Below are 14,150 nucleotides of genomic sequence, written 5' to 3'. Positions count from 1 at the left end.
CTGTTCAGCAGGCCCTGTGACCTGTAGCCCGTCTTGTCCCCCTCCCTGAGCTTCCTCTTCCTCATCTGAAGAAGGGGGTCATAGTCCCTGCTCTTCAGACTGCAGGCAGAGGTAAGTGATGGCAGGGCCCTTGATAGCCTGAAAAGGCAAGACCCCAAATCAGGTTCAAAGCTTGTGCCGATTAGTCTTCAAGCCAAGTGGCAAGAAAGGGGCAAGATGCCAGCTGAGAGGCAGTGTCTGGGCAAAGACCGGCAAGGGGGAATACTTAAGAAGAGTGGAGTGTAGGAAACCAATTTGGCCAGATTAGTGGTCTCACGCTTTAATGAGCATGGAAACACCTGCAGAGCTTGTTAAAACACAGATAGCCTGTCCCCACTTCCTCTACCCCCCCCAGTGTCTCTGATGCAGTAGATCAGAAATGCGATCTGAGAATCCGCATCTCTAACAAGTTCCCGGGTGATGCTGATGCATCACCGGCGAACCCGCCTTGGAGCACCACTGGATGGATTGGCCACGGGTCCGGGGATGGGACCCGGTTTGGAGGGAGGGAAGTGGTTTGATGGAGATAGGGCCAGGCTGGGAAGGCCCAGAAGATGCGGAAGGGGGGTGTCGACCTTCTGGGATCTCTCTGCAGCCACGTGGAATACACCGTGAAGATGGGAGACGTCCACGTGAACCATACCTCCAGGATGGCCATCCAGGTGCCGGTCCGGGACATCGTTATTCACAAATATTACAATCCTGTTGGAAGCATTGAGAATGACATTGCCCTCATCCTGCTGGAGTTCCCTGTGAATTTTTCCTCGCACATCCAGCCCGTGTGCCTCCCTGAAAAGATGTTCATGGTGGAAGCTGGTATGGAGTGCTGGGTGACTGGATGGGGAAAACGAAAAGAAACAGGTGAGATGGAGCAAGACTCTAAGCTCAGGCCAGGCGAGAGGCTGCCTGGTGCCCCGTGGTTGGCCTATGAGCTAAAGGGGGAGGCGGGGAGGCCATTTTCTAGCAAGAGGGTAAGGGAGGAGGCCGCAGAATGCTGGTAGGGAGCGATTGATGTTGTTACAGATTTCGATTAGTATCTCAGGACCTGGGGTCTTGGGTGACAAGTAAGGTGGATTCTCTCTGGGGTGGACTTTAGCCCAGGGGGTGTTGATCTGTCTGCTAATGGGAGCTGTCCCAAGCCAGCTTGGGTGATGGTGGATGGAGGGCTTCCTGTGAGTGAAAAGAGACGCGAGAACTAACTCCTGGTGAGGCTGGTAGGGCCTCCTGTCCCTGGGGAGAGTTTGGATTCAGTACCTTTGGGGCACTACCTGTCCAAGAGTTTATGGTCCTGCTCCAAAGGAAAGTCACTTCGCTGATGCACGGGACAACTGCCACTCTTACTAAGCATCCTGAGTGACAGACATTTGGTTTTGATTTCTCATGGCTGGTAAGGCCTCTTTCTCTCCTGATCTGTTCTTCCTCCTCCTATCTCCATTAGAAAAAAAAAAATGTTTTTAACGTTTATTTTTGAGAGAGAGACAGAGTGTGAGCAGGGGAGAGGCAGAGAGAGAAGGAGACACAGACTCTGAAGCAGGCTCCAGGCTCTGAGCTGTCAGCATAGGGCCCGACGCGGGGCTCGAACTCACGGACCGTGAGATCATGACCTGAGCCGAAGTCGGCCGCTCAACCGACTGAGCCACCCAGGCGCCCCTCCTGTCTTCGTTTTGATTCTCACCTCCTCCCCTCCCCATGTCCACTTTGGGCCTCTTTTCCTCCAGTGGCAAATGGGGACAGTATTCACTGTCGCGGGGGGTGTCTGTATGTGAACATACCGTATGGAGACCGAGAATGGACACCCGGGGCTCTGGTTTTGGCCTGCTAGGCAGATCCACCAACTCCTAAATCTTCTCTATAGATAAACCCGAAGATGCTCCGGAACAACTTCAGGAGGCCAAGCTAAACGTTGTACGTTACGAGGAGTGCAATCGGGCACTCAAGGAACAGATGGAAAGTGGTAGTGACTTGGTGAAAAAAGGGGCTGTCTGTGGTTACAGTTCCCGAGGAAAGGACACCTGCCAGGTCAGTTCACGGGCCCTCGCTATCTTAGCATCTTGTTCCGCCACAGTTTCCTCTTTCACGGGCAGTGGGGCCCGTGTTATCCACCAGCCAGCCCCTCCGGTCACCCTTCATTCAAGTCAAGGGGGTTCCAGGGGACACACTGCCAAGGCCAGGCTGGCCCGACTGGATCCTTCAGTAGGACCTGCGCTGCCCGCAGGGAGCTGGGAGAGGACGGGCGATTCAGGCAGAAAATACCAGTAATGCCAGTCACATGTTTTGAACCCCTTCTAATGTGACAGGCAATACTTGGGTGAAGACTTCATTAGTTATGATTACCTCAGAGTGTGTCCATTTCCTTGGCTTATATTCCGTTCTTTGTACATGATTTTTTGAGTGTGTATATGCATTTTGTTTGCTCACGTTTTCAACTCTCCGATCTGATATCCCCAGAAACCTAGGGCTGGTGGAAGCCCAGGGAAACCCCATGCGTGCCCGTCTCCCCAGGCCCTGCAGTGTAATCAGCCAGTTCTGATACTGATTTGTTTCATTCCTGTTTTTTTTTTTTTCTCCTCTTTCTCCAGGGAGATTCTGGGGGCCCCATGGCCTGTGAATTTAATGAAACATGGGTCCAGGTGGGGATTGTGAGCTGGGGCTTTGGCTGTGGTCGCAGAAATTTTCCCGGAGTTTATACAGAAGTTAGTTTCTACAAGGACTGGGTCATTGATCGCTTGAGTCAGGCTTGCTGTTGGGACTCAGCAGACTTCTTCATACTTCTGTGCGTGGTGCTGCCCCTGGGCATCCTGGTGGCCCCGTGATCACCCCCGCCCACTCCCCTCCTGTTTCTGACTCTCACACGAGGCCCCTCCTCCTCATTGCCCTTTCCTCCAATGCTGGTTGGGATCCACTGACCCCGTAGAGAGCTACCCAGTAGAGAGTGGCAGTAAGCCCAGAGCCCTGAAAGTGTCCCAGCCTGATGCCCCAGTCACCTGCCTCGGCCACACCCACACCTTGGCTGTGCTCTGCCTGCCGGGAAGGAGGCAGCCGACCTGCCAGCTGGAGCCCGGTGCTTCCCTGACGCCTTGGAGAGCCTCTACCAAAGAAGAGACCTCATGAGCAGTGAGACAGCATTCCACCTGGCTGTGGTCTCAGGCTTTCACCTGACAGTGAGCTTGGTGATTGTGCAGAGAGAGCCAGGCGGTATCACCACGGCCCTGCTGAGGTCTGAGGCCTGGGGGTTCCGCATCCGACCCAGGTGTCTGGGACTGGGCAAAGTTCCCCCCCACCCAGTGCGGATCCACCTGGATCCTGCTGGGGCAGCCCCGCGATGGGGCCCCCTTTCTTGAGTACCCAGTGGCCACGTCCAGGCTCACCCCAAGTCGTGCGGAGACATTAAGGAGTGTGGAGATCTTAGATGTCAATGAATAAACATTTGCGGTGCATTCTTATTTGTTCTGAAGTTCCGGTCTCCTGAACGTTGTGGGGTTGCCTATGACATGCTCTGTAGAGAACTAGTTTCCAGTGTAGCTTGGAAAGCAGTTCCATGGGGTCTAGAAGATCCAGAGGTGAGGAATTCGCCTACCTTGATCTAAGTCTCATCAATGCCCTCCTATTAGAGCCATCAGCATCTCTGTGGCCGGAAGTGTTGTTGAGTTCAGCGGCCTCTGGGTCAGAAGCAGGGGGAGCAAGAGAATGGAGATTGGAGCTGGACACACTCACACACCCTCGTACCTCTCTGTGCTGCCCCATACCAGGCATGCCTTGAGGAGACACCAGGGGCTGGGTGTCAAGACACTTTGAGCCCAAAGAGCTGAGTTCCCACAAGGGGAGGGTGGGTGGGAAGGCCTGGCTGTGTGTGTGTGTGTGTGTGTGTGTGTGTGTGTACAGCTTCTTTACCCAGTCACCAGACCAAGTGTCCCGTAGTCCTCTGGACTGGCTGCTGATCACCCCCAGCCTCTGTCTCTTGCCCACCGTTCCTTCCGTGGCCAGTGCTAGAGCTCCCAGTAACCATGGACCTCAGCGGGCAGTCTGTGATAGTCCCCGCTGCTGCCGGAGGGAGGCCAGGGTGGGACACTGCTTTGCAAACCCCAGCTGGGTCCAGCTAAACTCCGTTAATGCTACTACTGTCCTTTCACGGACATGCACACGCGGGCAGACCTGGGGCTCCGAGTCCTGCTACATCCCACTCTGACTTACAGCTTTCCTTCAAGCCAACTTGTCCTTTCCTGTGATGTTCCCTGCGAGGCACATCGCTCGGGCTTCGTTTCCTTCTCTCTTCCTCCTCTGTGGTTAAGACCCAGCACAGGCATTCAGTCCTCCCCAGAACCTCCCCTGTGCACTCCCCCTGGGTTGTGAAATGTGCTTTCTTCTAGGCTCCTGGCGGTCTCGTGTCCGTTCCTTACTCTTGCTTCCACTGGGGACATTTAGGTCCTCAAGGTCAGGGGACTCTGCCCACTCATCCTCTACCTTCCACCCTCCAGTTCTAGGCTTGGAACAGAGCAAGACTTCAGGAAATACTTGGTAAATGAGTGACAGGCAGGAGTCACAGCCCTGGCTGTAGGAAAAGTTCCCAAGCTCTGGGAAGTTTGTGGTCCAGATGGGGTGTCCTGTAGCATGTGACATTAGAATGTGTTTCCTACTGGGGGCAGGGACAGAGACAGGAATTCAGTCAAGCGGCCTGGTTTCCTGAGGATGAAACTCTGGCTGCCAGAAAAGCCAGGCAGAGGCTCCCAGGCAGCAGGACATCAACTCCAAGTGATAGCCATTCTGTCCAACCAATATTTGCAGAATACGTTTTGTGGGGCAGGCACGGGGCTGTGGCTACAGATAAGATGGGGACCGCAGGTGGGAGGGAAGAGCTGGACGGTAGGAAGACCCTTAGGTCAGGGGCGTGGTGGCCGGACCAAACCACCCTTTGAAAGAGACCAGTGACACAGGCGAAGGAGGAGGTTGACGTGCAGGCAAGTTCTCCCCCAAATATTAAACTTTAAAGAGAAAAGAAACAAAGCAAAAAACGCTGGGGTTTCCAGTCATAAGAAGCAAGTGATATAGAGCAATGAATGTTCCTAGTGCTCAGACTGCAGTGTTGAAATACAGTTTCCCACTGAGACCAGGTGTGAAAAATCTCCAGGTGTGGAGCAGGAAATGTGTAAGGGGAGATAAAAATGTCATATCACACCAGATAGGAAGCTATCCAAACAATCAGAATCCTGTCAAAAGGACTCAGGAGCCAACCGGAAGAGGTGACTTGTAGGGACATGTGGGGTTCCCGCTAAATCCCACTTGCAGAGAAAGCACATCATTCCCCGGCTCCTGAAAATACTGACTCATGTCTGCGCCCCTCACTGAAGCTGCACTCAGCTGCAGGAACAGACCCACTCAATCAAGATTACATCCTTTCACGGTGCAGCCCGTGCCGGATGACTGACATGTGGGGACAGAAAGGCCCAGACTTTTTTTTTTTTTTTTTAATTTTTAATGTTTATTTTTGAGAGAGAGAGAGACAGAGCGTGAGTGGGGGAGGGTCAGAGAAAGAGGGAGACACAGAATCCGATGCAGGCTCCGGGCTCTGAACTGTCAGCACAGAGCCTGATGCGGCGCTCAAACTCCCGGATCACGAGATCATGACCTGAGCTGAAGTCAGATGCTTAACCAACTGAGCCACCCAGGTGCCCCTGGAAAGGCCCAGACTTTTTGCCTCACTTGGGGACAACTTAGAAGGGCTTCTTGTAGGATCAGCTGAAACCTCAGCTGGGTATCATAGCTCAGCTCCTCCCCTTGCCCAGTTCCGCCTCCCTTGCTCCCTTAGAGCTTTATCTCCCGAGAGTGCCCCTCAACAGACCCTCGCTTTCACTTCTGTCTCAGGGGAGCCCCATCCGACACACGTGGCCTGGCTGAGACGGGACAGTCTGAGTTGCAAGAAGTGTTTCGGTCCTCTGTGGCTGTGTGACCAACCACCCCCAAACCCAGTTGCTAAAAATAACCGTTTTGCTTTTGTGTGTGTGTGTGTGTGTGTGTGTGCGGTTTTTACGTTCTGTGAAGCAGCCACGAATTAGCAAATACCGAACAACTTCTCAGAGACATACAGGAGCAGATTCCTGGGAACCTCGTTTCACAACATTTTCATCAGGTGGTCAATATATAACTTTATTTTCTGATTGTTTCTGGTTGAAGGCATCTTATTTAATATACTCCATTGATTTGTTATCATCGAGCTCATGGCCAGCAGAAGTGGAAATCATGCCCCCAAGAAGCTTACCTAACATCTGTTCTCTCTGCCGTGCGCCTCACAGCGTGGAGTCCTTAGCAACCCTCGGCAGCCCTAAGCGATATGTCATCTTAAACAGCAAAATCACCAGCGAAATAACACAAAATTGAAAGAAAAAATGTGGCGCTTGACAGATTGGGAACAGGACAGGTATGTACACTAGGAGCTGAAACGAGAAGGCATACAGCCGTCTCGACCTCATCCCTGTGTTATTTCTGATGAGATGTGTCACCCCTCCCGTTGTTCCTTTTCCTTAATATTATCACGGGTTTCGAGCCATTTGATTAAGACGTACTTCTGTCTAGTTTTGTTCTGGGTTTAAAAAAATTTTTTTTTTTTAATTTAGTTCATTTTGAGAGAAAGAATGAGCGGGGGGAGAGGCAGAGAGAGAGGAAGAGTGAATCCCCAAAGCAGGCTCTGTGCTGTCAGTGCAGAGCCTGACTTGGGGCTCGATCTCATGCACCGTGACATCATGACCTGAGCCGAAATCAAGAGTCAGACGCTTAACTGACTGAGCCACGCAGGCGCCCCTGTCCAGTTTCATTCTTGTTTCTTTGGTGTTCATTGAGCTTCTTGGATCTCTAGGGTAATAATTTCTATTAAATGTGGAAAATGTTTGGCCAGTGTTTCTTTAAATATTTTTGTCTCTGCTGTCCAGCACCTTCCTTTTGGGAGTGCAATGACACATGTATTAGGGCACAGCCCACATTGTTCTGTTTATTTTTATTTTTATTTATTTAAAAAATTTTTAATTTTTGAGAGAGAGAGAGAGAGAGAGAGTGAGTGAGCAGGGGAGGGGCAGAGCGAGAGTAAGACTCTCAAGCAGGCCCCACTCTGTCAGCACAGAGGAGCCAGACGAGGAGCTCGATCCTATGAACCATGAGATCATGACCTGAGCCGAAAGCAAGAGTCAGATGCCCAATTGACTGAGCCACCCAGGCGTCCCTCCTAGAAATATTCTTGAGCTTTATTTGGGATGCAGTAAAATTACTTGGAAATTGATATTTTCGGGGCTTGCTTTAAAGATTTGTTAGACAGACAGTGCCTGGGTGGCTCAGTTGGTTAAGCATCTGACTTAAGTTCAGGTCATGATCTCATAGTTCGTGAGTTTGAGTCCCACTTCGGGTGAGCTTGAGCCCTGCATCTCTCTCTCTCTCTCTCTCTCTCTCTCTCTCTCTCTGCCCCTTATGGGATTCTTTCCTTCTGTCTCTGCCCCTTGCTCACTTGTGCCCTCTCTCTCTCTCTCTCTCTCTCAAAAAAAAAAAATTGTTAGACAGGACTGTAACATCAGTCTAGGAACTAGTATTTCCTGTTGTTGAGGCAAGACCTTCCTGAATATGCTATCCAGTGGTCTGTGAGTCCTGGGTTTTTCCAGTCTGGCTGATGGAAACAGGCACTATTTGTGTCCCCATGCGAACACCAGCCATTGTTACTTCTGATCCTTTCAAGTGGTTATTTCTCTGGCCACAGGTAGCCCCCCCCCCCCCCCATGCCCTGCTCAGTACACCAGGGAATACTCAAGTGAGGAACTCTGCAGATCTCCAGAGTTCTCTCCCCTCCCCTGCCTCAGTACGTAGCTGCCTGGGGGGTCCCCTGGCCCCCAGCTTCACTTGCTCCCCTGAGGGGGTCTGTAGAGCTCTGCCTAGGTTCTCCTTTTCTGAGCTACAGCCTGGAAACTCTCTCAAGGCTGCAAGCATTGGTCATCATAGGACTCACCCCATTTAGTTTCCATCTATCAGCCCTACCCTTTGTGGCCTGGTGTCCAGTGTCTTGAAAACTGCTGTTCCATACTTTTTGCGCATCTTTGGTTGTTTACATGGGAAGGGCAATCCCTATTAGTCTGTCTCGGCCAGAAGGACAAGTGAGCACATGTGTTTAATAATATTCTTCTATAATTAAAATAAATATCTGTCATATCTTTTTTAAAGTTTATTTATTTTGAGACAGAGAGATAGAGCGAGCAGGGGAGGGGCAGTGCACAGCCCGATGCAGGGCTCAAACTCATGAACCACAAGATCATGACCTGAGCCCAAACCAAGAGTCAGATGCTTAACCGGCTGAGCCACCCAGGTGCCCCTATCTGTCCTTTATTCCATATTTTTCATTCTTTTATCTTATTCAGTCTTAACAGAATGTCTCTTCTTAAGCTTTTCAGAGAACAAAATTCTGATTGTGTTCATGTTCATAATTTTGTCTCTATTGACTTCTGCTGTTATTTCCCGTTTTTCCTTTCTTTCTCCCAAATCCTGTCTTTGATTTTTACTCCATTGATCATTTTCACTTTCTGAGTCGCCTATTTAGCTCCTTTGTTATCAGTCCTCTTTATTTTATAATATGGTCAAAGCTATAAATTACTTTCTAGAACTACAGCTGGATCATATGTGATTTCATATGTAGTGCTTTCATCGGTAGTGATCTTTAAATTGTCATTACTTCTGTCATGATTTCCTTTTTTTTCAGTTTCAAGTTTTTATTTAAATGTTAGTTAGTTAACATATATAGTAAAATTGGTTTCAGGAGTAGAATTTAGTGATTCATCACTTACGTACAACACCTAGTGCTCATTACAAGTGTCCCCCTTAATGCCCGTCACCCATCTCGCCCATCCCCCACCCACCCCCCTCCATCAACCCTCAGTTTGTTCTCTATAGTTAAGAGTCTCTTATAGTTTGCTTCTCTCTCTTTTTTCCCCTTCCCCTATGTTCATCTGCTTTGTTTCTTAAATTCCATATATGAGTGAAATCATATGGTCTCTGTCTTTCTCTGACTTATTTTGCTTAGTATAATATACTCTAGCTCCATCTACGTCGTTGCAAATGGCAAGATTTCTTTCTTTTTAATCACTGAGTAATACTCCATTGTGCATTGTGTGTGTATACATACATATATATGTATATTATATACATATTATATATATATATACACACACACACACACACACCATATTTTCTTTATCCTTTCACCAGTTGATGGACATTTGGGCTCTTTCCATAGTTTGGCTATTGTTGGTAATACTGACATAAACATTGGGTGCATATACCCCTTCAAATCAGCATTTTTGTATCCTTTGGGTAAATACCTAATAGTGCAATTGCTGGGTCGTAGGCTAATTCTGTTTTTAACTTTTTGAGGAACCTCCATACTGTTTCCAGAGGGGCTGCACCAGTTTGCATTCCCACCAACAGTGCAAGAGGGTTCCCTTTTCACCACATCATCACCAACATCATGATTTCCTTTTAAATAGGAGGATCATTTTCTAGAGGGGGGACCCGGGTCCGGCCAACGCGAGGGCAGGGCCGCGGGCCGCCGCGAGGGGGCGCGCGACAGGGCTGCGGGCACCAGCGATCCCATGGCGTCCTGCGGGGGCTTCCTGGGCCTCCAGCTCTGCCTCCTGCTCCTCCACCCTCTGCTCGGTGGGGCCAATCGGCGGCAGGCAGCGAGCAGGCGGAGAGGGGGCTGGGCTGCTGGCGGGGAGGGGTCGTGGTGAGGGTGCGGGGGTGGGGGGGTGGGGAAGAGTAGACGAAGGGGGCAAGGGTAGGCTAGGGGTGCGCTCAGCCCAGCTCCTGTGTCACTGGTCTTCCCCAGGTAAGGATTACCGCCCTAGCCAGGGTCCTGCGTTGACCTCAGGAAGCCCAGAGACGCCGTCGCCTCCAGGGCTCCTGGAATCCTCGATGACAGTATCCACTGCAACCCCTGGGCCTCCAACACTCACAGTGGGAGAGGCCTCAGAGTCCACCCAGACCACTGGATCCCAAACGTTCTCTCCTCAAGGTACTGCTTCTGTACAGGTCGGCACAGGCCTGCCTGGGAGGCCAGAAGGGAATGCTGCTTGGGTGGGTAGACCGCGGGGTCACAGTCTATCTTGGAGGGTTTGAGAGGAAACCTGGCTCTGCCCCTGGGGGCATCCGGAGGGGGTGGTAGGGGACAACGGCTGCACCTCCGGTACTTTCTCTCTCTCTCTCTCTCTCTTTTTAATGTTTGTTTATTTTTGAGAGAGAGAAAGAGAGAGAGACAGAGCATGAGTGGAGGAGGGGCAGAGAGAGGAGGAGACACAGAATCCCAAGCAGGCTCCAGGCTCTGAGCTGTCAGCACAGAGCCCGATGTGGAGCTCGAACCTACAAACTGTGAGATCATGACCTGAGCTGAAGTTGGACACCTTAACCAACTGAGCCACCCGGGTGCCCCATCCAGTCCCTTCTCTTTAGTGAGCCAACCAGGATGCGGCCACAGGTCTATGAGGACAGTTGGGGGAATGCCGGCCCCCAGGAGGAAGTGGCCCTGGCAGGTGAGCCTGCAGATCAATAACAAACACATATGCGGAGGCTCCCTCATTGCCAGCCGGTGGGTGCTGACCGCTGCCCACTGCGTCACTGGGTGAGTGTCCGGGCCCCGCGCTTGGGACCCCTGGTCAGGCTCTGTGACCTGGAGCCAGTCTTGTCCCCCTCCCTGAGCTTCCTCTTCCTCGTCTGGAAAGGAAGTCCCAGCCCCCTACTTTTTATTCAGCCTGGAATGAGGCCCTGGGAATTAGCCTTTCCTCCAAGTTCCCACACGCTGCTCTGGTAGTGTTGGGACCTCCTTTGGAGAACCACTGGAGACAGCGGTTAGGGTCTGGGGCCGGGGTGTGGTTTGCAGGCAGGCCGGTGCCTGACGGCTGGCTTAGGAGACAAGGGCCAGGCTGGGAAGAACCTGGAAGGTGTGGGAGGGGATCGACACGAAGGGCATCTTCCCACAGCCATGAGGAATATACAGTACGGCTGGGAGACAAATCGTTATATCCTAATTCCAAAATGACACTGGTGGTTCCAGTTGAAGACATCGTTTGCCACCGCTTTTTTGATGATACAACTTTGAGACACGACATTGCCCTCGCTCTGCTGGCCTTTGCTGTGAATTACTCCTCCTACATCCAGCCTGTGTGCCTCCCTGAGAAGTCTTTCCAAGCAGAAACCGGGACGGAGTGCTGGGTGACTGGCTGGGGCCGACTGGAAGAAGGAGGTGAGACTGATGGGGTGGGGGGGAGCTGAGGGGGCACCCTGGTGCCCTGGGGGTGGCCCACAAGCTAGAGGGAGGGACAGGGAGGCTGGTTCTTTCCCAGGAGGACATACTGCCGGGATAGTATCCGAACTGCGTTAAGAATGGGTTGGAATGTTAGCACCCGGAGGCTCCGGGGCCCGGGTACCAGAGATGATGGGTTCTTTCCAGCACGGATTTCAACTCTAGGGGGACGAGCTGTCCCTCCGAGAAAGTACCTGCTGTGGCCATGGGACAGTACCTACTGCCCCAACGTCCTCTGAGGAGGCACTGAGTGTGAGCGCCCCGAGCCAGAGCCAGAGCGGGTTTGGGGGGGCTCTCTCCACTCATGCAGACCCTGACTTCAGGAGACGGAGCAACACATTCTTCACCACAAGAAATGCAACTGGATATTGCAGACACAGTTAGGAATGTTTCGCAGCATGGTGAGAAAAGGGATGACCTGTGCCTATCGAGCAGAGAAGAAGGGTATCTGTAAGGTCAGTTCATGGCTCCACTGTGGCCCCTGCAGTGAGCACGTCCCCTCCCAGTTTCCTCATTCGCAAGCGGCACAGCCTCCTCCTCCCTCGTGGCTCCCCTGAGCTGGCCTGGCCTGTTCCATCAAAGGGGAGCAGCCCTTGCTGGCCTGGGGGCGCTGCCACGGTGTGGGGAAGCTGGGGCAGGTAACGCTAATAACAGAAGTCCCTTTAATTGAGTTCCTCCTCTGTGGCACTTACGGTGTGAGCCAGTGTGGGCACTGACCCCCACTAGCTCTGTGAACCCATATCATGACCCCGCGGCATAGACATCGTAGCGATTATACAGATGAGGTGAGGTCCAAAGATGTCAGCTCCAGGTTCCCCCGTGGCTGCTTGCAGGACTCCTAGAGGATGAGTGTTTGGGTTTCCTGGAAAGAGAACAGCATTGTAGGGAGAGGGATCAGCATGTGGAGCAGCTCAGAGGTCCCAGGGAATGTGTCACGTTTAGGGAATGTTTTCCAGGTCTGGACCAAATGAGGTGGCAAATGTGGCCAGAGAAGAGGGTTGGAGTCAGAGTATGCGTGGCCTGGGGTGCTGGTCCAAATTTCTAGACGCCGTCTGGGCAGGACTGTGGGCTAGACATTTGTTTCCATCATCTAGGCGATGGTGCTGAGTCCTGAGCGGGACGTGGGAGGATGAGGGGGTGAAGAAGGTGTGTCTGACATTGAATCATGAGCTCTGGGTGACTGAGTGCCGTTGAGGGAGGGGACGAGGGAGAGGTTAGGAGGGCTGTCTGTTTCTGTCTGAGCTGGTTGGTGCGGGGCCACCAGAGCAGATCTGGGAAGGACGTGCGGTGCTCTGGGTGAGGTGGGGGGTATATGGGATGTCTGAGACTGTCTGGACACAGGGAAGTGATCCATGCATGGTGTTGGATACGTGGGTTTAAGGTCGGGGAATTTCAGGTTCGAGGTGAGGATTATGGGATCCCCCCCCACGCAGGGTCGATACTCAAAATATTTCACATCCTTTGAGGCCCAGGACCGAGCAATCAGAATAGACACCAACCTTAGAGCTGGAGGAGGACTCCGGAGGCTGTGCCAGGAGATGCCCCTTTGGTGGCTGGGTCATGGGAGGCTTGGAGAGGATCATGGGGGTGCTCAGGGTCAGTTGAGGAATAGGGGTATTCAAAGAGAATTCAATATATTACCAGCACTGTTGCTGTACTGGGGCCTACTGGCTGTACATCCCTGAGCACCTGGGAAGGAGGAGGATTTCTCAGAGGATGTTAAACGTTTCACTTAGCTTTCGACTCTCAAACGTTCCCAGAAGCCAAGGGCTGGTGCAGGCTCAGGGGAGGTCGTGGGGAAGCCCCATGCGTGCCCATCTCCCCGGGCCCTGCAGTGTAATCTTAAGCCAGTTCTGATGTTGATTCTCTTCCATCCCTGTGTTTTGTTTTGTTTTGTTTTTTTCTCTTTCTCCAGGGAGATTCTGGAGGCCCCCTGGTCTGTGAATTTAATGAAACATGGGCCCAGGTGGGGATTGTGAGCTGGGACATTGGCTGTGGTCGCAGAAATTTTCCTGCAGTTTATACAGAAGTTAGTTTCTATAGGGACTGGGTCATCGATCACTTGAGTCAGGCTTGCTCTTGGGACTCAGCAGACTTCTTCATACTTCTGTGCCTGGTGCTGCCCCTGGGCATCCTGGTGGCCCCATGATCACCCTTGCCCACTCCCCTCCTGTTTCCGACTCTTCACACTGGACCTGTCCTCCAACCTCCCCCCCTCCTCATTGCCCTTTCCTCCAATGCTGGTTGGGATCCACTGACCCTGTAGAGAGCTACCCAGTAGAGAGTGGCAGTAAGCCCGGAGCCCTGAAAGTGTCCCAGCCTGATGCCCCAGTCACCTGCCTCGGCCACACCCACACCTTGGCTGTGCTCTGCCTGCCGGGAAGGAGGCAGCCGACCTGCCAGGTAGAGCCCGGTGCTTCCCTGACGCCTTGGAGAGCCTCTACCAAAGAAGAGACCTCATGAGCAGTGAGACAGCATTCCACCTGGCTGTGGTCTCAGGCTTTCACCTGACAGTGAGCTTGGTGATTGTGCAGAGAGAGCCAGGCGGTGTCACCACGGCCCTGCTGAGGTCTGAGGCCTGGGGGTTCCGCATCCGACCCAGGTGTCTGGGACTGGGCGAAGTTCCCCCTACCCAGTGCGGATCCACCTGGATCCTGCTGGGGCAGCCCCGCGATGGGGTCCCCTTTCTTGAGTACCTAGTGGCCACGTCCAGGCTCACCCCAAGTCGTGCGGAGACATTAAGGAGTGTGGAGATCTTAGATGTCAATGAATAAACATTTGCGGTGCATTCTTA

At 52.4% G+C, this 14,150-nt stretch overlaps 2 protein-coding genes across 3 annotated transcripts in view; both read left to right on the top strand.

Moving 5' to 3' along the window:
* The window catches only part of LOC122487192 (putative serine protease 42), a 23,008-nt gene extending 19,526 nt beyond the window's left edge, over nt 1-3,482 (top strand). The window contains exon 6 of the mRNA XM_043587246.1: nt 2,841-3,482. Within this exon, the coding sequence (XP_043443181.1) occupies nt 2,841-2,852 (12 nt within the window). The 3' untranslated portion in view covers nt 2,853-3,482. The remainder of the gene's footprint in view (nt 1-2,840) is intronic.
* The window catches only part of LOC122487190 (serine protease 44-like), a 15,415-nt gene extending 1,265 nt beyond the window's left edge, over nt 1-14,150 (top strand). The window contains exons 3-6 of one of the 2 annotated variants that reach the window (XM_043587244.1): nt 635-900; nt 1,895-2,058; nt 2,619-2,897; nt 13,552-14,150. In XM_043587244.1, the coding sequence (XP_043443179.1) occupies nt 635-900; nt 1,895-2,058; nt 2,619-2,852 (664 nt within the window). In that variant the 3' untranslated portion in view covers nt 2,853-2,897; nt 13,552-14,150. Of the gene's footprint in view, nt 1-634; nt 901-1,894; nt 2,059-2,618; nt 3,483-13,551 lie in introns of those variants that run through there. The other variant, XM_043587242.1, reaches the window with a different exon arrangement.

This window comes from Prionailurus bengalensis, chromosome A2 (assembly GCF_016509475.1).
Source record: "Prionailurus bengalensis isolate Pbe53 chromosome A2, Fcat_Pben_1.1_paternal_pri, whole genome shotgun sequence".
In the NCBI taxonomy this organism is placed as follows: Eukaryota; Metazoa; Chordata; class Mammalia; order Carnivora; family Felidae; genus Prionailurus; species Prionailurus bengalensis.
The sequence above is the reverse complement of the archived record's forward strand: the minus strand, read 5'-3'. Positions and strand labels throughout refer to the sequence as shown.